This window comes from Rhinolophus sinicus, linkage group LG02 (genome assembly GCF_036562045.2).
Source record: "Rhinolophus sinicus isolate RSC01 linkage group LG02, ASM3656204v1, whole genome shotgun sequence".
Classification (NCBI taxonomy): domain Eukaryota; kingdom Metazoa; phylum Chordata; class Mammalia; order Chiroptera; family Rhinolophidae; genus Rhinolophus; species Rhinolophus sinicus.
In genome coordinates, this window is record NC_133752.1 from 95,247,564 (window position 1) to 95,275,198 (window position 27,635).

General features: G+C 35.9%; 1 protein-coding gene across 1 annotated transcript in view; it reads right to left on the minus strand.

Annotated features, from left to right (window-relative positions):
- Nucleotides 1-16,054: 16,054 nt before the first annotated feature.
- LG02H10orf67 (linkage group 02 C10orf67 homolog) overlaps nt 16,055-27,635 on the minus strand; it is a 94,601-nt gene continuing 83,020 nt past the window's right edge. Inside the window, 4 exon segments of the mRNA XM_074324840.1 lie at nt 16,055-16,174; nt 18,882-18,969; nt 27,222-27,287; nt 27,362-27,441. Coding sequence (XP_074180941.1) covers nt 16,055-16,174; nt 18,882-18,969; nt 27,222-27,287; nt 27,362-27,441 — 354 coding nt within the window.

Sequence of the window (27,635 nt, forward strand, 5' to 3'; positions counted from 1 at the left end):
ATGTATGCATATGTCCGTCTATTTATTGGAGATGTTGCTTTGTTTGAAACCTTATGCACAAAGACACAACATGGCTGCCCTGGAGATGACCTATTGCTTTCAAGTTGCTTGAACACATCAGAATTTCCATTGTTAAGGTTGATTAATTGAAACTGATAAGTTACCATGAATAAAGATTGTTTTTCTGTTTAATGTGGTGGGCCTGATTTGGTAAATGCCTCATTCATGTAGCTTTGCAGTGCAGCATATGGGCAAGAGTCATTCAGTATCACAAACATATACAATTTATTATGCTTGTATGGGCACAACCAAAAGGCCTTTCTACTTTAATGACAAAGTTTCAATGAAAAATTCCATTTAAAGAGTCACTAGTAGTACATGAAGTGTGATTTTGTAATTTATTCTTAGAGTTTCTATCTCTGTGTTCCTATGAATAATTTAAAAGATATAATATTTAAACACAATAAGGAAAGGTGCATATATCTAAATTATACCTTAGCATTAGTCACTGGGGATGCAGCAGACTTTGTCTTAAATGTTAGCAGATGTAGGAAGAGAAAGCACTTTATTATCTGATGCTACCTTGCGTGTGTGCCATACTGTTGATAAAGTTACCACAATGATAGCTCACACTGCCCAATTTACAAAGAAATGTAATGGAGATTGGTGAATAACATGTCAACTTCCTGACATCTTTTTTCCCCTTTAATTAATTAAACCAGAAGGTAATATTTAAAAATAATTTAGGGACTATCACATGAAAACACAGTGGATTTATTAATTTTTCCATAATTTAATCATGTTTAGGTTCTTTTACCTGAAAATTGATGTCGCTTTTTAAAGATTGCACTACATAAAAACTGTCATGAATATTTACCAAGAAAGGTAAATGTTCATAATTTTTCATAATGATGTACAGAATTTTTTTTCCTTTTTTATTTAAGCTGTTCATGTAATCATCAGAATAGTAATAACAACAAAAAATGAAAGACATGCTAATGAGGTAAAGAAATGACTGTATCAAACCATCAAAGAGATAGTTACCATATTCAGCCTTTAATGTTGTATCAAATAAATTCTCTGGTCATTCATGTCCATGAAACAGTTCAAGTTCACCCAACATTTCTCAATTAAATTAGATGGGTAATCTCAGTTCAGCTCTTCTGGAGAGTAATAAACCACATTGGTCACAGCTGACCACAGCTAGTATGTGTTTCATAAAGGACTGGATGTCCATTGGAAAGCTAATCAGTGCACCGTCACTTGTAAAATTCCCTCCTGCATTTTGAAGTGATAATCTGTATCTAATTTTTAAAGAAAAATTTACTCTCCTTTCACTCTTCTGAGGCCAATTTCTTTTCTGGACCTGAATAGAGATCATTGGTGAAACAGTACCAAATAGCTTTGGTATGTGTATAACAAAAACCCACCTCTTTGTAGAACATAACAAATTATGCAATGTTCACAGATGCGTTTCACATTGTGCCTTTTGTGAGAAAATGCAGGCCCAACTCTATTCCCCATCCCTGTCTTAATGAAAGACTGGGTTCCCAATGCAATCTGTTTTAATTCTAGGGAAAAATAAATATACTTAATATGGAAGCTTCAGATAGTTGTTTTTAAAAGGAATTTCATTTGGACTTCTAGTTTATGTAATTTTCACAAGTATGAATTTGAAGTTACAGCAGCTATACAATCCTATAAGCAAGCAAAAAACTTGCATCCTAAGGATAAAATGTTAACTGCTCCTATAACCCACCTTTGACTTGGGATATTTTGCAAAAATGCTATTTTTACTTAATTTCATGCTTGATATTTATAGGTTACCAAAGAAATACAGTAATTTTTCAATGATAATTTTTAAAATGTACACACTGAAAATATTTTAAATTTTGTTTCTATATTTTGATTTTTGATTATTCTCTCCTCCCCACCCCCGCACCAAGTTTTATTGAGCTATAACTGACAAATAGCACTGTGTAAGTTTAAGGGGTACAGCAAATGACATGATTATCCCAATAAATTTAGTTAACATCCATCATCTCACATAGATACAAATAAAAAAAAACAATTTTTTCCATGTGATGAGAACTCAGTATCTACTCTCTTTTTTTTTTTTAATTTTATTTTATTAAATTTATTGGGGTGAAAATTGTTAGTAAAATTACATAGATTTCAGGTGTACAATTCTGTATTACATCATCTATAAATCCCATTGTGTGTTCATCACCCAGAGTCAGTTCTCCTTCCATCACCATATATTCGATCTCCCTTACCCTCATCTCCCACCCCTCACCCCCCATTATCTACTCTCTTAATATCTTCAAATATATAGCATTATTAACTATTGTCATCATAGTGTACATTATATTACTTATTTATCTTATAACTGGAAATTTGTACCTTTGACCACATTCATCCAGTTCCCCCATCCTCAGAGGGAAGAGGCTTCTAACAGACAACCCTGGGTAATGAGGTAGCAATTTCTGCACCAATGGTGAAGAATGCAAAGAGGCCTTCTGAGGCCCACCTTACCTGGTGGGACCTCTGGTATATCCTAGTATTAGTTTCACTGAATGTGATAGTCTTTGAATGTCAGTCTTAGAATATAAATTCTAAGCACTGAGAAGACTCTCTACATCCTTAGTGTCTAGCCCAGGGCTTTGCTTCTAGTAGATGTTCATAAAGTCCTTGGAATGAATGAATGGATGGATGGCTTAATAAGGAGAAGGTGAAACCTAAAAGGTTATGTAGTGTGGCCCCCCATGGTATCCACAGCCTTCCCCTCCCACAGTAACTCTGGTCTTGGTCATGAGACTTGGTTTGGCTAATGCGACAGGAGCACATGTGGTGCCAGCAGATACTTGGACAGTTCTTATGCATTGGAGCTTGCTCTCTTTTGCTGAGAAACCTGAGACCACTGTGAAAGCAAGACTGGGTTAGCCTGCTCAGAGATGAGAACTACCAGATCTGATTATCCCTGTCACCCCAGCAGACAGACAGCCTGAGGCCACTGGTGGCCAGCTAACCACAGAATATGAATGAGACCAGCAGGACTAGGCAGAAGACCCACCTTGGTGAAGGCTTGTAGAAAGGCAGAGAAGCATGGAATAGCATGAAATAGCAGGGAACAGCAAGTAATTTTTTTACGACTAGATTAGAGAACTCATGTAGGAGAGAGGCTAAACTGAAGAACTTGATTTTATACTGAAAACCATAGATACCTATTGAAGGATTAAACAGGGGAATAACAAAGTGTATAAAGCTGAACCAAAGAATGAAATCCTTAGTGACCCCAACACTTAATACTCAGAGCAGGGTCAGAATTGAATAACCAGGAGAGACTGAGAAAGATGCTCTGAGAAGTAGGAGAACTAGAATAGGCTGGTGTCTTGGAAGTCAAGAGAAGAGCACTTCAAGAATTAAGGAAAGCTTATTAGTAACAACATGCAAGGCTGAGGTCAAGTGAGAAAAGGCCTGGAAACTGTATTTGGCATTTGAAGGATTCTAATGACTTAGGGAACAGCAGTGTCAGCAAAATGTGAAGCCAGAAGGCAAGTGGAGTAACCTGGAGCCAGAGAAGGGAGAAAGCAGGTTCCAGTTGCTCTCTGCAGGGCTAACACAAAAGGTAAGGAGGACCACAGGGCACTTGCTTGAAAAGGAAGGGAAGAAAGAGTAAGAAAAGGAGGCGTGGATGTGTTTCTAGGAAGAGGAAACTGGGCAGGATGGGCCTCATTAGTCTGAGAACAAAGAGATTTGCTATGAGGTAAGAACCTAAGTTCCTAAGAACCTAAATTATGAGTCTCAGTGGAGTGAACTTCAGATTCAGTTTTATTTAACATTTTTTGACCATTTACTAACTGCCAGGGAAGAGGCAGGCACAGCTATACACAAGCCTTATCATATTTGATTCTTTAATACTACAATGTATTTTGAAGCTTAGAAGTAGTAGTTTTCTAATCAATCAACAGGAAATGGCTCCTGTATGGTGGGAAGTAAGTGGCAAAACTCCTTACCTTAAGATGTAATGCAAACTGGAAACATAAGGTCACTGAACTCATTTGGGCCAGTGGCTGTGTCCATTTAATGGGGATGTCATGGAAGCTCTTATATTACCATCCTGTAATTTATTAGCTCCCTAGGGCTGTTGTAACAAAGTAACATAAGCTGGATGGCTTAAAATAACACGCATTTGCTCCCTCACAGTTCTGGAGGCTGAAAGTCCCAAATCAAGGTGTTGGCAGGACCATGCTCCCTCTCAGACTCTGGGTAAAATCCTTCCTTGCTTCTTCCTGACTTCTGGTGGTGGCCATAGATCCTTGATGTTCCTTGGGTTGCAGCTGCACCATTCCCATCTCTGTCTTTGTGTCACATAGTGTTCTCCCTGTGTATCTCTGTGTCCTAATTCCCACTTCTTATAAGGACATCAGTAATATTGGAATAGGACCCACTCTAATGAGCTCATTTTAACTTGATTACATCAACAAAGACCCTATGTTACAAATAAGGTCACATTCACAGGAACTGGGGGTTAACATGTCAACATCACTTTTTGGGGGTAAGAGACACAGTTCAGCACATAACACATCCTTTTCTGGCAATGGTAACTGATTGCCTATTTCACAGATGAAACACTGGTGGAGAAGACTTTTACTATGATGCAACAGACTTTTAAAATGTTCTTTTAAAAAATGGCAGATATTTAATGCATGCTTTTGATGCATAAGATAATAACTGTAGCCACTGTTCACAATGTAAAATATTCTTAGAGTAGATCATATATGTAAGTAAGGCTGAAATCAAGTGAAAGATCTTTGGTTAAGAAACACGAAGAAAACTGGTGTGAATGCACAGGACTTTTTTGGTGGGGGAAGGAGGGAGTACAATGGCATCATGAATTCACAATTTAGTTTACCACATGGACGTGATAAATACAGTTTAAGAAGAAAAAATACAAAGACATACTGGGCAAAACAAGATAAATATTTCTCTGGTAAAGAAATGTAAAGCAATGAACCAGGATATTGGGCACTGAATTGTGTCCCCTAAAAGATGTTGAAGTCCTGGCTCTTATACCTGTGAATATGACCTGATTTGGAAATAGGGTCCTTGCAGATGATAAAGTTAAAATGAGGTCATTAAGGTGGGCCTTAATCTAATGTGTCTTTGTCCTCAGAAAAGGGGGAAATTTGTATACAGATACAGATACACACAGAGAAAACACGATGTGAAGACACGGGGAGAACATCATCGACAAGCGGAACACTCAAGGCTACCAGAAGCTTGGAGAGAGGCATAGAACCAATTCTCCCTCACAACTGTCAGAAGGAAACAACCCTGCCAACACTTTAATTTCAAAGTTCTAGCCTCCAGAGCTGTGAGACAATACATTTCTGTGGTTTAAGTCAGCCAATTTGCTGTACTTTGTTATATTAATATCAGCCATAGGAAACTAATACACAGGATGATACCACTAGCCTGTTTGGTTCCAGCTGCAGAAATGCATACTGACTTAAAGCTCCTTTTTTTGGTAACAGAGGCTAAATGTGCATCATGTTAGGTAAAGAACAAATTCACTCCTTGAAGCCAGAAGCTTGAATTAAAGGAAATTGAGGTGGTGGGAGGGAACAAAAGCAGTTTATAACACAGGGCTGTGGTTTATAGAAAGCTATGGCCTGGGAAGGCTCAAGAGTAAAAACTTACTTTGCACATAGGAAATGAGCCAAGCCACCTTATGGCTTGGGGGCTTCAATACCCTCATGTCACAGCAGAACAGGCTCCCTCAAGCTTATAAGAACTGCTTGTGAATTGAGAGTGAGGCTGGAACAAATGGAAGTAGTCACAGAACTATATTCAAGTGGAAAGAGAGAGGGAAAGAGGGAATGAGAAAAAAATGAGCCTGTAAACCAATGTTTTGATATAAATAAAATAGTAGGATGCTTGGAAAGACAACAGCAAGATAAACCATTAGAACAAGAATTCACTCCAAATAAATTTCAGTTGATGAAATAGTCTGACAAAGATTTTAAAATGTGTGTGTTTAGTATGCTCAAAGAAATAATTGATAGCATCCATTAAAAAAAATAAGTGATGATACAAAACAGAACAGAATAAAATAGAACTTGTGACTATGAAAAAAGAACTAAAAACGTCACTAAAAAGAAACATTAAAACATGGGATAGTTGGGACCAGCTAAAAAAAGACTCAGAAAGTTGAAAGGTAGTATTGAGGAATCCACCCATATGCACAATAACGAAATAAATATAAATATTAGAAAATTTCAATTAGAGGCATGGAGAAGAGACAGAGAGATGCTTCAGAAGAAAATAATGTAGAGATGTTGTATAAGCAATATCTGAAAAGATAGTAGCTGAGAAATTTCTAGAAGTAAAGGAAGATATGAATCATCAGGTGCAAATTATATTCTGAATATTAATAAAGATAAACAAACCATTGAATACATTATAATAAAACTACAGACCATTCAGAATAAAGACTAAACTACTACTACCATAAAAGCTACCATAAAGGGAACATAAAATGACCACAAATTATTGACAAATTTACAACAGACTTCATATAACCCTGTGCAGAGGCTGAAAGGTAATGATACAACAACAAAATATGAAGGAAAAAATAACCGCCAACTTAGAATTTCACATCTTACTAAACTACTACCAAAAGTGAGGTAAAAATTAAGACAAACAGAATTTACCATCAATTGACCCTCACTAAACAAATTATCAAAGTAATAATACTTTTTAACATATTTATGTACTAAAACATGCACATATATTTACACATATACACTAAAAGAAAAGAAACAGAACTTGTTGCATTCAAACCAGCAGAGGGGAAAACACAGGAATATAGAAAATATCAATCCAAAGGAAAGCATGAAAGTAAACAATAGGAAGTAGAGCAAAATATCAGAAAATACAAAAGTAAGATGGTAGAAATAAGTTTAAATTTACCAATAATTGTAGTTATTGTAAATAGAATAAATTCATCTGTTAAAAAGTAGATATTACCAGAGAGCTAAAAAGAAAAAGGTCTAGTTTTAAGTTGCTCAAAAGAGAAAAATCTAATATAGTCATAAAGAGATTAGAAATAAAAGGATGAAAAAGAGATATAGTAATGCGAATATTAATAAAAAAGAAAGCTACTATAGTGTTGTTTATATAAGACCCAAAAGAATTTAAGGCATCAAGGAATTACTAGAAATAAAGAGGAACAATGGATGCGACGATCCACGAAAAAAAAAAATTATAAGTTAGGATACATTTAATATAGCCTTGAAATATGTAAAACAAAAATTGACAGTTACTAAGAAACATTGATAAATTCTTAGACATAGTGAGACATTTTTATATTCTTTCAGAAAAATAAGAAATTAAGCATAGATTAGAAACACTAGAAAATACTCAAATTAATAAGATGACCTCATAGATACGGAAATCTGCACTCAAAACAGGAGAAAATAAAAATCATTTTCAAGGTCATATGAAATACAGAGTACTTCACAAAGGAAATCTGTACAAATTTTCAAGGATCAATGTCTTACAAATCACAATCTCTGACTTAAACGGAATTAAATTTGAAGTCATTAATTAAAAGTAAAGCAATCTCAACAAAGCATGTGTGAAAGCTCACATGTTAAAAAGGCAATCATGAAGTTAATAAAATATTTAGAACTAAGCAACAATTGAAGTACTATATGTCAAAATTTATGTGATGCAACTAAATACTTTTTAGAGTCATAACTGCATTAAAATATAGTAAAAATGAAAAGAAATGAGTAAGCTAGAGAAAAAACAGAAATTTTTTTTTAAAAATAGAAGGAAACAATAGAGAAAGTACATAAATTAAATCAGATAATCAAAAAAAGTAGAGAAAATTAACAAACAAAAAATTAGTTTTAGAAAAGACTAAAATTTATAAAATACTTTAGCAGGATGAAGAACAAACAAATGGCAAATATATAAAATAATGTTAGGGACAGAAAGGGGGACATAATTGCAGAGATTGTAGAATTCATAAGAGAATACAGTGGACAAATTTACCTCAATATATTTGAAAACCTAGATAAAATGGATTAATTATCTAGAAAAAAAATGTTGCTGAAATTGACTCAATAAAAAATAGAAAGCTAATAACCATTAAAGAAACTAAACTAGTATTCAAAAATCTCTCCTACCTTCATAAAAGACAAAGGCCATTTTGACAGGTATATTTTTTTGTATCGTCAAAGAACAGATAATGCTATTTTATACAAACTTATCCAGTCTCAAAGAAGAGGCAGAACTAGCCAATTCTTTCTATAAGTCTAATAAAACTTTTATACCCAAACTAAGATAAGGGTAGTTAAAGTGAAAAATTTATAGACGAAACTCAGAAGAAAAATCCTAAGTAAAATACTGTAAAATTAAAGTTATCTATGTCCTCAAAAAAATTAGTAAATGTAAGTATGATTCAACATGAGAAAATTAACATATTTTAACATTAGCAGATTAAAAAGAGATAAATATTAGCTCAATAGGTAGAGATAAAAATTAGCCATCAATTTGTTATAAACTCTTAGCATCTACAAATAGAAGATACCTTTACTGACTTGACAAAGAATAGCTATGACAAACCTATATCACACTTAGTGGTGACACTTTAGTAACTGTCTTATTAAGAGAGAAACAATACAAGGGTGCCATTCACTACTGCTCTATTCAGCATTATACTGACAACCCTAGCAAGTGCAATAAGAAAAGAAAAAATAAGTAGTACATAAAGATTGGAAAACACAGACTTTTAAATTATAAATGATGTAGTTGTCTAAATAAAAATGATAAGAGACTTTTCAGACAAACTATTAGAACCAATAGAGTTCAGCAAGTTTGGAATCAAGATCAAAATACAAAATACAAAATAGGGGCCGGCCCGGTGGCTCAGGTGGTTGGAGCGCCCTGCTTCTAATGCCAAACCACATGGCCAAGTGAGCTGCGCCCTCTACAGCTACGATTGTGAACAACGATTCTCCCTGGAGCTGGGCTGCCATGAGCAGCCGGAGGTGGGGGCGGCGATGGGGGTGGGGTGGGGTGGCGCGCACAAGGCTCATAATACCAGCATGGGCCAGGGAGCTGTCCTACACAACTAGACTGAGAAACAACAGCTTGAACCGAAGTGTGGGGGGGAGGCAGAAGAAGAGGGGAAAAGTACAAAATCCAACATTCAACAGTAATAATGGGAAGAGGGCTCAACACAGGGACAATGGCGCTGTCCCTCCAGCCCTTGCTCTGAAATGAAGCATTTGAAATCTTGCTCCTCGGCGTATGTTATCAGTTTGGCTCACATAAACTCTTATAAAAATTCTCTAAAAAAAGAAAGCATTCTTGTCTCATGCTTCATGGTTTGGAGAGCTCTAAGTACCAATTTGGGACATAATTAGAAATGTTCTTAGTGGCATTTATTAAATGAAACATTGTCTACGTATACTTAAAAGCATCATTAGACTGAATTAATACAAAACAGCCCATCAAATTAATAAAGTATATTATTAATGTCTATTAGTCTTGACCTTTTTTCTACTAAATGTTTATGATCTTATAAAGTCAAAGTAATTTGCCTGCTTACTTATTTCAGATTAACACCAAATTTTCAAAGCATGGATTACCTTTCATTCTCATTTTTTCCTTTTTTCAATCCCTTATCTGATGTATTGACAGAACTTCAGTTAGATAGAGAACTTCCGATTTTTGTGATTAATTCTCAAATCCATTTGGTAGAGAAAGAATCATGACTCTTTCTTATGCCATTGAGAATTCCCTGTATTTGGAAAGATATACTAAGTAATATGTGGCTGAACTTCCAGTTTTTAATTTATTCTCTAATATTATAAATCCCATGCCTCAAGTAGAAAACATCTTTAGAAATATAGGTACACCAATGTTCATTGCAGTATCATTCATGGTAGCCAAGACGTGGAAACAACCTAAGTGTGCTCTGATGGATGATTGGATAGAGAAGATATGATACATGTATACAATGGAATACTACTCAGCCATAAGAAAGGATAAAATGCTGCTATTTGCAACAACATGGATGGATCTTGAGAGTATCATGCTAAGTGAAATAAGTCAGATGGAAAAGGACAAGAACCATATGATTTCACTCATATGTGGGATATAAAACAGAAAGCAACAAACAAACAATCTCATAGACACAGACAACAGTATGATGGTTACCAGAAAGGAAGTGGGGTAGGAGGAGGTTGAGGAGGGAAAAGGGTTGGTCAAATATATTGTGATGGAAGGACACTGGACCTCCAGTGGAAAGTACACAATGCAATATACAGATGATGTATTATAGAATTTTATATCTGAAACTTATGTAATGTTATTAACCAATGTCACCCCAATAAATTTAATTTTAAAAATTCATGATTAAATGTTGAAAAATATAAAAAAGAAAATATTTTAGAATACAAGTATAAAGAACAAGGAAAATTTCTAAGAAAAGATAATTGAGAATCAGCCCAATTCTCAAAGACAAGGATGACATACATAACTTAAAAATATACCATTTGAATAATAGGTAATTGGCGACAATAAGGAAAATAGAAGAAAAACTGATGGCAGTGATATCAGTAACATTTACAGACCCTTTAATACATTATGTTTAGTAAATCAGGTTAGTCCTGGTACTTAACTCATATTTCATTGATTAATTCCTTCTTCCAACATTTTTATAGCCATCAGTTGCATGCTAAACTATGACATATATTATTTACATATACATGTAGTAATGTTATAAAATATGTATTTAGATATGAATTTTAAAAGCTTACTAAATTATATTAATTATAGTTGAAGTCTAGAAACTATATATAAAACAATGCCTAAATTTTCTTTTTATCTTTTATCTAAGTTCTAATTTCTTGTGTGACTTTTACAATATTTTTGTGTTGGAAACAAAAACAGAAGCAACTGAAATCATTTAATTAATATTTATTGCATAAGTTGGTGGAAACTACACTTGGTAAAAATATACTTTTCACATCCAAAGTTTCAAAGGGTAAAAAAAAGATTTTAAAATTATTTCAAATATATTGCAATTGTTCTACTATTCTTTAAAAGCCTTTAAAATGACCTCTTCAATGTTTCTCCCTAAAACCTCAGAGAATTAACAACACAATGTAATCTAGGTTTGAATTTGTGTTCCTCCTGTGTTTTAGATATTCATGTTTGAGCTTTCTCTTACCGACAAGCCACTTAAAGAGTCACTGTTACTTTGAGGTTTTATCTATGAGATTCATGTCTTTGGGACTCATTAAGGACATTTCCACAGATTACAATGTCAATAGCACCTAATTTCTGGACTGTGAGAAAGGTCTTCTTGAGTACATAAAATCTGTGGCAGTGCACAGTACACAATGGGCAGCTCAGATCCCAAATTTTATCACACTTAAGTAGCAAACAAATTAATAATGTTACCTGGGCTCTCTTGGGATAATTACAAGTAAAAAAAGTGCTTTGAAATTTTGCAGATAGTATTGCACCTCATTTTTTATTCCTTTCTATTAACAAAGATTTGTTTATCACTTTATCTCTTTTCCTATGTTGTATGAGTGACTCTCTGTTGTTCTCTTTAGAATTTTTTGGATTAAAACTTGCAGCATAACAAAAAGTCATTTTCAACCTGCTTAGGAAAGATATATCACCTGATATAGCATTGTTTTAAATTATATTTTTTGTTTTGTTTCACTCTTTGTGAAATATTTAATGTATATTTTAATACTAATGATGGATTTGATTCTTATGCCTGGTACAAAATTAGTTTTAAAGAACTAATGGAGCGACTACTCTTTTAAATCATTAGCCTACTGTTTAGGTTATTATGACTCTAGTGTGGCAGGTTAAAACGTAGGTTTGCCAGACTTTATTTGGGGGACCTGGGGATTATATTATCAACGGCTCAGGAAGAAAGGTAGGGATAGGGGTTAACTAGGTATGTCCCATGTGTTATCTCACTTAACCCTCATCATAAAGCTATGAGGTGGGGTCACCATCTCCATTTGATGTAGCAGAGAAAATTGAAATGAAGTCCCCCAGTGAGTAAGTCGCTGAAACTGAGATGGGAACTGAAGTTTGTATATCTCCAGAGCCTTTCTGTTACATCACATATTTTCCCATTGTGTGTTGCTGAAAATGGGACAACATGTTGTCATGCATGAGTCTTCCAGCAAGTCAATATAACTGAGTGGTGACAAGCCTGGGCTCGGGGGCCATACTCTCTGGGTTTGAATCCAGCCACTCCATTTATTTTCAGTGCAACCCTGGCAGCTTAGTAAACCCCTCTTTGTCCAACTGTCTCCTCTGTAAATTGGGGTAAGCAAAAGTGCCTACCTCATAGAGTTCTGTGAGGACAGGAGTTATAAAATGGAAAGGTGTTTAGAATCGTAGTTACGAGTATGGTAAAAAAATATGTGAATGTTCTGGGCAGCCGGTTTGCCCAGTGGTTAGAGCACAGTGCTCATAACACCAAGGTCGCCGGTTCGATTCCCACATGGGCCAGTGAGCTGCGCCCTCCACTAGATTGCAAACAATGACTTGACCTGGAGCTGAGCAGCGCCCTCCACAACTAGATTGAAAATACCAACTTGACATGGAGCTGATGGGTCTTGGGAAAACACAATGTTCCCCAATAAAAATTTTTTTAAAAATACATGAATGTTTAAATTTAAAAAAAATTATTATAGTAAAAGGCACATTGCCAGTAATCCCCTCAAAATACTCCCCCTCACTTCAAACACACATCCCATCATTCTTGCCACTGTCTGAAGCAGTTCTGGAAGTCCTCTTTCGTGAGTGTCTTTAGTTGCACTGTCATGGCTGCCTCGATGTCCTGAATCCATTCAAACTGTTTACCTTCCATGGTCATTTTGACTTTGGGGAAGAGTTAGAAGTCACACAGTGCCAGATTCGGTGAATAAGGTGGATGAGGACACACTGTAATGTTTTTATTTGACAGAAGTTGCCATACCAGAAGCGATGTGTGACACAGAGCCTTCCCCGTTGTGATAAAAATATATGGTGAATGCTGCTGCTGAGTGCCATCCAAGGGAAAAGTAGGGATCTTCAATATGGGAAGCAGTGTGTCAAACCTTAGTAACAGTGTGTTTCAACTTGTTCAACAAGTTTCAACTTGTTCAGTGCAGTCGGATATGAGCTGCAGTTGAAAGGTGCGTTTTAAAGTGTGCAGGAAATCATCCTCCATCATGACAAGGCTTCGTGTCACACATCACTTCTGGTGTACGGCATTTCTGGTATACGGCATAATGTGTCCTCATCCACCTTATTCAGCGGATCTGGCATTGTGTGACTTCTAGCTCTTCCCCAAAGTCAAAATGATTCAGGACATCGAGGCAACCACGACAGTGCAACTAAAGACATTCACAAAAGAGGACTTCCAGAACCGCTTCAGAAAGTGGCAAGAATGATGGGATAAGAGTGTTCGAAGCACGGGGGAATATTTTGAGGGGGATTAATGGCAATGTGTCTTTTACTGTAATACATATTTTTATTTAAACAGTCACTGCATTGTTTGATCACACCTCGTACATCCACTAAATGTTAGCTATACACAATTTTAATGAGTACCTTGTGATGTGAAAGTACGACTTAAGAACCTGAATCTTTGATGCAAATGAAGATGCTGTAAGAGGCAGGATAAATATTCAACAGGGTATTTAAAATATTAATATTCTATTTACATATTCTAAAATATGGAAGTCAATACACAGTGACTTTAGAAAGTTCAACTTGGCTTTTGTCACCAGATCGGTTACAGTAACTCCTCATGTTATAGAAAGTAATAAAGATATGTCTGTAAGTCAGGTACAGACTAATCATGTAACCAAATACCTCTTTAATAATGTATTTGTGAATTTATGCTTGCAAACACTAATAACGTATTAAACTATTTCTTAGAGTCCTGCAGAAGGGTACTCAACCTTCCAAAATACCTAGGAAGCTTGGAGTGACTTCTTTCAAGAAGACAATTTGGCCGTTTGAACACCTAGTATGAATACCACTCAGTAGTTATAACCATTAAAGACTGTGCTTCCTAATGAAAAGATTAATTTACTCCCCAAATTAGTAAATTTGTAATTGAACTTTGCTCCCAGTATTTATTAATTTGTTTTTATTCATTAAAAAAAGAAAACTTATTTCTAGTAAGCTTTGGATTACTAGAACCCAATTAACCAGAAACTTGTTAACTGGATTATTTCCCCACACTAACTTCAGGGGGAAGAACATGACCTGTCAAAGCTGTATCTTTGACATTTCAGGGTTATGTACAGAGGCATTTTTGGTGTGAACACTGTCCCTTATGACTCCTCTGCAAAGCAGATTCATTTTCAGAATGATGAGCTTTGTGGCATACTACACAATTATGGATCATAGAAAAGCATTTACATTCAATTTTATTAGTAAGGCAAAAAAGTAGACTAATGAAATTTAGAAGAATTTTCTGTAGACAGGGTGGAAATAACTCTACATTTTGCATTTTTAGGACTGAGGAAAAGGAGTGATGTCTGTTTCAGCTGGGGCTGCCTTATGTTCTAGGTGGTCATCAAAGTTTATTTGTACTACTTCAGATGGACCTTTGAAAAAATGGTTTGCTTGGCTGAGGAAAATCAACTTTGGATGCAAACGCCTCAACTGAATTTTTGGGAGATGAAATGCTTCTGTTAATTAAACTTCCTAATTAAAATTTCAGGCCAACTACAGATGACAAATCAATAAGCTATATTTTCATGATAAATCATGAGAGCTTCCCTTCTCCTCATACATTACGATGTTTTAGAAATAATTTGCTATATGGATTGGGATTTTCAACAACTCAACAGACCTAATCACTTATTTAAATACTGATACCTTTTGAAGGTAGTAGCTGCCTGCTGTCTGAGCCGTACTGTAATCTAAATGCAGGCCCAGGAGGCAGCCAACACTGACTGCTGAAAGATTCTTATGTACCCAGGCTGGCACTTCTGAAATAGATACTGCCAATACATAGAAGCACTACAGAAATAGCCTCTCTGCTCTCCCCTGCATGGAGGCTCAGAAGAGAGGTTCCTCTCTGCTGAAGATCGATTTAGCTTTCAAAAAGTAGGGTCCAGGATTTAAACTCATATCACACACCTCCCCCTGCATAAAGATTTTACTATAAGAGTCTACTTTTAAACATCCCCAGACATGAAAAACAGAAATTACTGACACCCTTTGGTTATCATCAATAATAATAATTCAAAGTAATAATGTCATATTTTGTTAATCCAAGTTGTTTAGTAGAGCCCAGTAATAAACTTTAAATGATGAATTTCTTTAATTTTACTTAATCATCCTGCCACTCAACACCCACAGCTATACTGCTTACAACATAGAAAATTAAGGAAAGAGGTGATAAGTAGGGTTTCTATTTTGCTTTCCAAGTTTAAATAAAAGAAGTATGGTTGTATCCCCCAAAGACTTATAGAAACTTACGGACAAAACATACTTTCAGTTTCAAAAGAGTCCAATTTGAAGTCTTGTAAGGACTGATAGGAAATAGTATGCTCGAAATAGTCATATTTTTCTTCTAATTGTTAAATTGGAAAAATAGGAATTTAACAGGAGCGTCAGGTTGGCTGGCAGTTTAACTAATAAAAATGAAACATGATTCTAACTGAGTTTCTAGTTTTGAAGTATGACTAAATTCATTTTTGATTAGCAGCGATCAATATTCAGAAATACATATCAGCATTCTTTTATTCAGCGTATCTATTAGTTTTATAAATTCTCTGAAGAAAGTCATGTGTTTACCTAGAATACCAAACACTTCAGGATAACAAAGAAAAGCAATATTATTCTAGACTAAGTGCCCTTTCATTCTGTGTATGAACCTTTTTTCCAAGAATAAAGATTGTTACCTTTTGATGAAGGCAGAAAGGAGATCTGATTGTTGTCTGTCTGTAGATTAAACCAAAAAGTTTTATTACTGAGGCTGAATAATACTGATTGATTAAATGTTTAATAAGGAAGAAAATAATCTACCTACCGAAGATGTACGACTGTTACTTCCAGAAGATGCCAAATCTGTTACTAAGTTCACTTTAGACTGCACAAATAAAGGTTTTACTTTCTGAAAGACATAAAAGGTACATACTGTGTTAGAAAAAATCCTCAATAATAATTACAAACAGGCAAATTGAGGGAGGGAGAAAGTAGTTGTTGTTTAATGGGTACAGAGTTTCTGTTTTGTAAGAAAAAAGGGATTCTGGTGATTTGTTCCACACCAATGTGAATATTCTTAATATTACTGAACTGTACACTTTAAAATGGTTAAGATGGTAAATTTTGTTATGTGCATTTTACCACAATTAAAAAAAAAGTTTTGAGTAGTCCCTTTACAAAAGAGGATCTAAGAAAGGCCAATAAGCACATGAAAAGATGCTCAACATCATTAATTATCAGGGAAATGCAAGTTAAAACTTCAGTGAGATACTACTTTAGCATAGTTAAAATTAAAAAACTGACAACATCAGATATGGAGCACTAGGAACTCAAACATTACTGGTGGGACGGTGAAATGATTCCATTGCTTTGGAATACTGGTGATTTCTTATAAAGGCAAACATACACATTCCTATGCCCCAGCCTTTCCATTCTTACCCAAGAGTTACAAAACCATATTTCCCCAAAAGACTTGTACAAGAATGATTGTAGCAGTTTTGCCCCCCAAAATAGCCCCTAACTGGAAACAGCTCAGATGTCCATCAAGGGGGGAAGAGATAAACAAATTATGGTCTATTCCATACGATAAAATACTGTGAAGCGACACAAAAAAATAATTGTTTCAGATACACACAATAACATAATGAATCTTAAAAGCACTATGCTGAGTAAAATAAGCCAGACATACAAGAATATATACTGTATGATTCCATCTGCAATAAATTTAAGAACAGGCAAACTAACCTGTACTGACAGAAATCAGAACAATGTTTGTTTGGCATGAGAATCTGGGTAAGCTACTGTCTGGAAATGGATACAAGGAGAATTTTAGGGATGGTGGAAATGTTCTACCCCTTCATTATGTGATGACTACACAGGTCAAAACTCTTCAAATGATATACTTAATATTTGTGCAGTTTACTGTATATAAAATATACCTCAATAATAAGAAATCTTTTCTTTCATAGCATATATTCAAATATGTAAAGTTTTTCCTTATTAATACCTATCTTTCTATACTGTAGCTCAGGCACTATTCTAACCTCTGGGAGTAAAACAGTTTATAAGACCAGTTCATGATGTCATGGAATTTTTAGTCTATAAAGGAAGGAGCCATATTTGCTATGTGCACTGTCTTATTTCCAAGACAGAGCATGGTGCTTGGTACATATTTGTGCTCAATAAATATTTGTGGAGTGGATGAGTGACTAGAGTGTAGGGAACCAAGGGAAAATGTTAGGGTACTCCAAACTCATTCACTTATTCATCACTCTTTCTTTCCCTCTCTCCCCTGTCTATTTTTCTTCAATATATATACTATCCACTCTTATTAGTTTCTTGAGTGTCTATGTACTGTACGGGTGTAGAGATAAGGATTCAGAGCCTGGAACCCCAGATAAGCAGTGGCACATAGATATATTCTAATCTAGATGGAGAACCACCCACCTCCTTAGGAAGATAGATTGCGTGATCATCTGAGGGCAGGGCCAAGATTTTTCTCAAGAAAAAGGCTGGATACCTGCTTGGATGGGTATCATTGTGAGATTTTAGAAGTCTGTTTTATAGAGCCCAGACAATTCAAATTTTACCAGAAAATTTTACCAGATAATCCTAAAACAAGCCTGATTTTAAGTGGCACAGCATTCTCATGGGTCCTCAAATATTTTATTTGTCCAGATGATTAGATATCTAAAATGAGGAGTACTCCACTTGAAATTGTAAGTTTCAGGTGAGAAAAGGAAAACCGGAAGGGGAAGAAAGAGACTATATATATTCCTATCTATTTAGACCAATTTGGGAACATTTCAAGGGAGTTACTTACTAAAATCCTTAGCAAGGTTCAGATTACTATCTAAATTTAGTTTAAAACTAGAATTTATTTAATGTTATCTTACCAATGTCTCTAAGTTCTTTGATCTCTTGTAGCCACATAAGTTTAGAAAGTAGTCTTTAAGTGAAAAATATATGTTGTAAATTTAAAAAGAAAGTGATTTTAGATTGTAAGCCTCTCAAAGCAAGAAACTATACTTTATACTTCTTGTGTCCTTTCCCACAAATTTGACTTGGCAACAGAACACTTAACATCGAAGCAGATGCCCAATAGCATCTATTATAACTCCAAATGGAAACATTAAGTTAACAGGTTAAAAAATAGTCTATTTTGGAATTGGACTTTATCTACAGGTGACTTCTAGTATGAAAATAAATGACATGGTATTAGAAACAGATTCTTTAATCTCCTTTTTCCCTTGGGAAGTGACTGGCTACTTGGGTCTTGAACTTTGATGTTTCCCAACATTTCATCCATGTTCACAAACGTTCATACTGACAGTTACTTCCCAGCTCGAATGAGTCACCCCTCCTCTGAAAATTTCACTTGCCTTTATTATAGCTCAACCATATTGCATTGTAACAGTTTGTTTATACATCTATATCTCACACCAGATTGAGCTGTTTGGGTTCAGGCACTCTGTCTTACGCCCTCAGTATCTAGCAGAGTGACTGCCATGTACTATCTCCAGAGCCCGTAGTGGCAGGGGTTCAATAAATGTTAACTAAGAAAGACGTGCAGATATCAAAAAGACAGATAGCATCTAAATATTATAGATACTTACAATGTAATTGAAAGATGTGTCAGCAAGCACTGCAAACTGACGGTACAATGTGTGCCTCATAAACATCTCATTTTTAAGAACATAAAAGCTGAAATAAAAGCAATCGTGAAAATAAAATGTATGAAAATCATAGGATAAAGCAAATCAGCATTATGTTCATATGGTAGGAACTAGAATTTTCAGTGTAAGAGAAAAGACAAGGAAAAATTTTAAAATATGAATATGCACTTCTTTCATTTTTAAAACCACATATTTTCCAGCCCTGAAAGGCACAGAAGCAGTGGCTATACAGTGGCAACGAGCACCAAAACTGTGGTTTTAAAAACATTTCTCCCTAAAATGAACCAGGGCATCTTTCAGAAATGACTATTTCCAGAACTAAGCCAATAAATGTACAAGATGAGCCTGGGACATTTTATTTTTAAGGGAGTCATCAAAGATTATGTCAAAAGAACACAGTAGTCAAGTTTAAAGGACCCCAATTGCCTTAAGATTGGAGAAATTAAGCATCAAAAATAATGACAATGTATTTAAGCACAAGTATACCAAAAATTTGGGAAATTCTCAGCCTATCTAGATTGCAAATGATGCTAAAATCAGGAGTTTCACTATCAGGAAAGCATGTTCTGCAGAGAAACCTAAGGGTATGGTGGACAACTTTTGCTAGCAGAGAGAAAGGAACAACAACACAAAAAATCATAGTAAATTTTTCTTTCTTATCAGATAGTTCATTATTGGTGTATAAAAGTTCAACCTATTTCTGAATATTAATTTTGTATCCTGATAATATACTGAATTTATTTATCAGTTCTAATAGTTTTTTGGTGGAATCTTTGAGGTTCCTTCTATATAGTATCATGTCATCTGCAAATAATGACAGTGTTATTTCTTCCTTTCCAATTTGGATGTCTTTTAAATATTTTTCTTGTCTGATTGCTGTGGTTAGGAGTTCCAATACGATGCAGAATAAAAGTGGTGAACGTGGGCATCCTTGTCTTGTTGTGATCCTAAGGAGAATGTTTCTAGCTTTTTTCTCGTTGAGTATGATCTTAGCTATGGGTTTGTCATTTATGGCCTTTGAAGAAGATACAAATAAATGGAAATGTATTATGTGTTAATGGAGGGGAAGAATTAGCATCGTTAATATGTCCATACTGCACAATGCAATCTATAAATTCATTGCAATCCCTAGCAAAATACCAATGGCATTTTTCACAGAACTAGACCAAATAATCCTAAAAATTTATGTGGAACCATAAAAGATGCCAAATAGCCATACCAATCTTCAGAAAGAATGAAGTTGGAGTATCATGCTACCTGATATCAAACTTAACTACAAGGCTACAGTAATCAAAACAGCACAGTACTGGTATAAAAACAGACAAATAGATCAATGGAACAGAATAGAGAGCCCAGAAATAAAACCACACCTATACGGTCATTTAATCTTTGACAAAGGAGGCAAGACAATCTATTCAATAAATGGTGTTGGGAAAACTGGACAGATACATGCAAAAAAAAAAAAAAAAAAACCATGAAACTGGATCACCTTTTTACACCATATACAAGAATAAACTCAAAATGAATTAAAGACTTAAAGTATAAGATCCAAAACCATAAAAATCCTAGAAAAAAACATAGGCAGTAAACTCTCTGACATTGCTCTTAGTAATACACTGGAGGTGCCAAAAAAATGTATACAAATAGACACTTTGGTCAATGTTGCTCAAGCAGTAGTTCACCATAATCAGAAGTGCCTGGATGCTGATGGTAACCACTTTGAGCACCTCTTGTAATTGCAGAAGTCAAACGTGACTTGTATTCATCTTTTGTTATTGGTATATATTATTACAATTTTAATAGTTTCTTCCTTTCTTAAAATGTGTATAAATGGGGTGGCCGGTAAGCTCAGTTGGTTAGAGTGCGTGCTTCAATAATAAGGTTGCTGGTTCGATTTCCACATGGGATGGTGGGCTACGCCCCCTGCAACTAAAGATTGAAAACGGCACTGGACTTGGAGCTGAGCTGTGCCCTCCACAACTAGATTGGAGGACAACAATTTGACTTGGAGCTGATGGGTCCTGGAAAAAACACACTGTTACCCTATAAAATTAAAAAACATATATGTATACATTTTTTGGCGCCCTCTGTATATTTTTTGATATGTCTCCTTGGGAAAGGGAAACAAAAGAAAAAATAAACAAATGGAACTACAGCAAACTAAAAAGTGTTTGCACAGCAAAGGAAACCATCAACAAAACGAAAAGATGTCCTACTGAATGGGAGAAGATATTTGCCAATGGTATATCTGATAAGGGGGTAATATCTAAAATTTATACAAAAACTCATACAACTAAACACCAAATAAACAAACAATCCAGTTAACAAGTGGGTAAAGGAACCTGAATGGACATTTCTCCAAAGAGGACATACAGATGGCCAACAGACATATGAAAAGATGCTCAACGTTAGTAATCATCAGAGAAATGCAAATTAAAACCACAAGGAGACATCGCCTCACACCTGTCAGAATGACCATCATCAATAAATCAACAAAAAACAAGTATTGGTGAGGATGCTGAGAAAAGAGAACTCTCATGCACTATTGATGTGATTGGAAATTGATGCAGCCACTATGGAAAATGGTATGGAGGTTCTTCAAAAAATTAAAAATAGAACTACCTTATGACCCAGCAATTCCACTTCTGGATATTTATCCAAAGAAACCCAAAACACTAATTTGAAGAGATATATGCACCACTATGTTTATTGCAGCATTATTTACAGTAGCCAAGATATAAAAGAAACCTTAGTGCCCATCAATAGACAACATAAAGAAGAGGTGGTATAGAATACAGTCAGGATGGTGGAGTGGGTGGATGCTGTGCTTGCCTCCTCTCACGACCATATCAACATTGCAACTGAACTACAGAATAATCATTGCTGAGACTTGCCTGAGGTCTGGCTGAGCTGAAGCCTTACAGCTGGGGACATGTACAGCAGGCCATGCTGAGACTGGTGGGAGTGGAGTAGATGTAGGGCAGGCTGGTCCCATACTTTCGTGTGGCCTTTAAAGGTCAGGAGGGATATCTTGGCTGCAGGGGTCCCCCTGGAAGGAGTGTGTGTGTGTGTGTATGAGGTGGGGGGGGGGTCACAGCCCCACAACAGGCTCCACAGCCCAGGGTTTCAGTGCCAGGGAGAGAAATCCCCATGGCTTCTGGCTGTGAAAATCAGTAGAGATTGTGGCTGAGTGAGACAGAGGGTGGGTGCATTCCCAGGTGCTCCTCTCAAAACACCCGTACACAGACTTGCTCACTGACAGACTCACTTGCTCTGAGATCTAGCACTGGGGAAGCAGCTCGAAAGGCTCCAGGGACATAGGGGGAAGAACTGAATTATCTGGTTCCAGGGTGAGAGCTGGAGGTGCAGATTTCTCCCAGACTGAGATGCTGGCAAAAGCCATTGTTTCTTTGTTGACCCCACTCCCTCCCAAAGTGCAGATGCAAGTGGCTGCCATCTCTGAGACTCCATCAACCTGGCCAACACAATTCATTTGCCCTGATTTCCTGAGACCCTGTACCACCCAAGTTTTGGGCACACTCAGGCAGCTTCCAGTGACTTTTCCATATAGATGGCTTGTCTTGGCTCATGGTTCAAACTATCCTGGAATTTCTTGAAAGTTTACAAAACCCAAGTTGGCGACATCTGGCTTTGGCATGTCCTGTACCTCTGGCTGAAAGGCCCCAGGCTCAGTGCTAGTGGCAGCAGGCCTTGGGTGACAGCTTTGCATCTCTTTGTGGGGCACCTCCAAGCCCAGCGCAGGTGGCAGCCAACTGAAGATTACTTTGTGGCTCATGCCAGGTGGCCCCCGCTGGGCATAGGCTGTGGCTGAACTTGTTTTGCAGGCAGAGAACCCCACTAAAGCAAACCCTGCTCTGTAGGATCAGCACCTGCACAAAACAGCTTCTCTACTGTCGTCACAGCCAGTCTTCACAACCAATCAGCTTGAGGGTCAATCCCTCCCATTGATGGGCAAACAACAACCAAGGCTTAATTACAACAGGAGGGCACATACAACCCACACAAGGGACACACCTGTAGCACCTGGCTCTGATGACCAGGAAGACTGCATTACTGGTCCCCACAAGACAAGTGCTACATAAGGCCACTATAATAAGACCGGGAGACATAGCAGCCCTACTTAATATAATACACAGAAACAAACACAGGGAGGCAGGCAGGATGGGGAGACAGAGAAATGTGTCCCAGGTGGAGGAGCGGAATGAAGCTCCAGAGAAAGAACTGAAGAGAATGGAGACAAGCAATCTACCAGACACAGAGTTCCAGACACTGGTTATGGGGATGCTCAGTAATCTCAGGGAGGGCTTTGGCAGGGAATAGGAAATATAAAAATGGAGATAGAAAGCACAAAAGAATCAGTCAGAAATAAAGAACACAATAACGGAAACGTGAAGGGATTAAGAAATACAAATTGGTAGTTAGAAAATAGTCATGGGGATGTAAAGTACAGCCTAGGGAATATAGTCAATAAAGTTGCAACAACTAGGTATAGTGCCAGGGATGTACTAAACTAATTGGGGAGATCACTGCATAAATTATATAAATTTCTAACCACTATGCTACACAACTGAAACTAATATAAAATAATGAATGTCAGCTGTAACTGAAAAACAAATTAAAATAAAATAAAATGAGTGAGGTATATTTCAGTGGAGAAAGCTTTCCAAAATAGAGTGTTAAAAAGGGCAAGTTGCAGATTAATATGTACAAGATTATTCTAACTTTTGTAAAAATATGTTATATATTGAATAATGCTGCAATGAATATGGGAGGGCAGATTTATCTTCAATATCCTATTTTCATATTCTTTGGATGTATACCCAGAAGTGGTAGTTCTATTTTTTTTTTTTAAGAACTTCCATACTGTTTTCCACAGTGGCTGAATGAGTTTATATTCCCACCAACAGTCCACAAATGTTCCCTTCTCTCCATGTACTTGCCAACACCTATTATCTCTTGTCTTTTGGATGATAGCAATTCTAACAGGTGTGATGTAATATCTCATTGTGGTTCTGATTTGCCTTTCCTTGATGATTAGTGATGTGGAGAACCTTTTTGTGTACTTGTTTGCCATCTATATGTCTTTGGGAAAAAATGCCTATTCAGTTCCTCTGCCCATTTTTTAATTGGATTGTTTGGGGATTTTTGCCTGTTTTTTTTTTTTTTTTTTTTTTTTTTTTGTTGTTTTTTGCTATTGAGTTCTGTGAGTTCTTTATATATTTTGGATATTAACCCCATATTGGACATACGATTTCCAAATTTTTTTCTCCCATTCTGTAGGTTGCCATTTAATTTTGATGATGGTTTCCTTTGCTATGCAGCTTTTTAGTTTAATGGAGTCCCATTTGTTCTTTTTTGTTTTTGTTGCCTTTGCTTTTATTATTATTATTATTATTTTTGCTTTTATTTTCAAATCCAAAAAATCATTGCAAAGACTGATGTCCAGAAGTTTTATTCCTGTGTCTTGTTCTAGAAACTTTACAGTTTCGGGTCTTAAATTTAAGACCTAATCCATTTTGAGTTGACTTTTGTGTATGGTGTAAAGATAGGGTTCCAGTTTCATTCTTTTGTGTGTGGCTGTCCAGTTTTCCCAACTCCATTTGTTAAGGAGACTTGCCTTTCCCCATGGAGTATTCTTGGCTCCTTTGTCATAAATTAATTGACCATATATACGTTTATATCTGGGTTTTCTCTTCCATTCTACTGATCTGTGTATCTGTTTTCATGCCAATACCACATTGTTTTGATTACTGTAGCTTTGTACTATAGTTGGAAATCAGGAAGCATGATGCCTCCAGCTTTGTTCTTTCTCAAGATTGCTTTGACTATTTGCAGTCTTTAGTGATTTTATACAAATTTTAGGATTACTTTCTTCTATTTCTTTGAAAACTTCCTTTGGAATTTTGATAGGGATTGCACTGAAACTATACCTGGCTTTGGGTAGAATGGACATTTAACAATATTAATTTTTTTCAATCTGTGAGCACAGAGTATCTTTCCATTTATTTGTGCCTTCTTCAATTTCATTCATCAATGTCTTATAATTTTCAATGTACAGATCTTTACCTTCTATGGTATATTTATTCCTAAGTGTTTTATTCTTTTTGATGCAATTGTAAATGGGATTGATTTTTAATTTCTCTTTCTGGTAGTTCATTTTTAGTGTATAGAAACACAACTGATTTGTTATGTATTGATTTTATATCCTGGATCAGATGGGTACATATGGATCAAGTCCTGGGGTTGAGGTAGGAGTGGCTGCATCATTGCTGCATCAGGCAAGTAGCGATTTATTCTTGGGCCGATGTGTCACACCTGAGCACCATTTGTGCTGAGAGAAATGACAATGATCACATCAGCAGCTGAGATAGGTATGCCATGCTAAGAGGAAGTACTAGCCCCTGCCCTTCTCAGCATTGCTTAAGTTTAATCTTCCTGGAAATAGAGCCAATTCAGCAGAGATGAAAAAGGGGGTTGGAGATGAAGCTCTGAATTGGACTGGAACTGAATATAAACCATGAACTGGTTGAGAAATAATTGGATTGGACTGTTTCTTTGACCGGCTAAGGTAAAGTTTTTCTTCTACTAAACAAAAATGGTTGCTCCTGATCTAAGATCTGTTATGGTGAAATGAAATTATCATTTTAACACACACAAGTCTGCTACTGTACAATTTATCTCCATACCACACCATGATGCAGCATTCTGGATATATACACTCCCTATGTTATTGCATATATCACCTTGAATTAACACCTGGTGATGCAACCAAACCAGAGACATAATGCACCATGTCCCAACATTATGTTCCCGTCAGTCTTGATTAAATGAGAAAACACATAGAAAGTATGTAATAATACTTCCTGCTGTTCTAAATAATTACGTATCAACATAAATCTGCAGAGAAACAATAAATACAATTGTCAACATCTTGGTTAACAGCAAATCAATTAGAAGAAAAACTGAGACATTCTTGTAAATGGTCATTGAGTACAGGATGAATCCCATAGGGTCAGATACAAGCGAAATCTTAAAGATGAAAGTGAACCCCACAGAAATAAATAAGGGAAAGACATTCTACTCAGTTTCAGAGATAGACCCAAATCCATGTGTGGGAAAATGAAATTCAGTGTGTGTTTAAGTTTTCCTGTGATCTCAGTCTCTTGTTTCACCAATATCTACATGCTAGCCTTATAATAACTGTGTCAGGTAGTCAAGGCAAGTATTGATAGGCACATGTTTTCAGAGCAGAGTAGTTATCAGCACAGATGTGAAATGCAAGCCAGAGTGGAAAGCAGAACATTTTACCACCAGAAGGAGATCCTCCACCCACTGTCTGGTGGTATTTCTGGTACGTGGATGCTCGATATGCCACCTGGAATTTTTTTTCAGTGCAATGTATACAGCAATGTGTAGAATTTTATACGTGCACACATACATAGTGCATGCTCATGAAATGCAGTGCAAATGTGGGGCATTATCACCCCATGAAGTCATGTGGGAGCCTCAGGCTTGACCTCTGACATCAGACACTGAATCCATTCTGCCTTGATGCTTGACTGTGAGAAAATCTTGCAAAGAAACTTCCAACACATGATAAAGAAGAACATCTGGGGGAAATTATGGCAGGAACTAAAAAAATAGAATATAGAGTTTTCATGCTAACATTTTAGGACAAGGAAAAAAATAGGCATTTTCTCTACTTAGCATTGCTTTTAACCTTTTCAGAATTTTGTGGTGTCACTTTCTCCATTTTTAAAAAGACAAAGATGACATAGGGAAGAGAAATTAACATTATTATGTAAATGAAAAATAAATCTGAGAATTAAGGAGTTGGTGTTGTTTTGTCTGGAAAAGGGAAGAGGATCTAGTATATAAAGCAGGTTTACAAAGAAGATATAGGGCAGTTAAATTCCACTATGTGAAAATGAGCAGGAATATTGCCCGATATGGAGGAATCCCTATGGAGGAAGATGACTATATAAGACTGATTAAACCAGGTATCAAGAAAGATTCTCTGTCCTGTTGATCCTTTAAAGTTGAAACACTGAGATTGGGAATGAAACAGTTTTTCATTATTTTTTGTTTGAAGTGACTTTGACTACTTTTCTACTTTAGGCCAATTATTTTGCATTTCTTGTTAAAAGTGTATGAGGGTATTTCATATTAATTAATATATACAGAAAAATTCCTCCCCATTTCCTTAAAAGATTAGTCACATTTTTATAAATAGAATTTGTATATATCACCACACTATACCTGTTCTTGAGAATAAGGAATTTCCTTTCCCAGTTTTTGCTTATCCATTCTGATTCCTTCCTAGACCTGTAATAAATTTATAGATGGTTAACTATTGAATGAGCTACGAATGAACAGTTATAAATCATCATTTCCAGTACCTTTCTCTCTTCTTTCTCTCATTCTCTAACTTAATCTTTAATGTTTCTATTTGCTCCTCCAAAACACGTATGTCTTCAATCTTTCAATAGAAAATAAATCACAAAGTTAATTACGTGAACAGTACACCCTGTTTCTTCTTAAATCTGAAACGTTATTTCAAATACATGGCATGCACATTCTAACTACTATCAAAAATAATTTGAAGGAACAATGAGTTACATTTACTGGTAAGTTCCCATAAATTGGAAGAATTTAAGATCCCACGTCTCCATT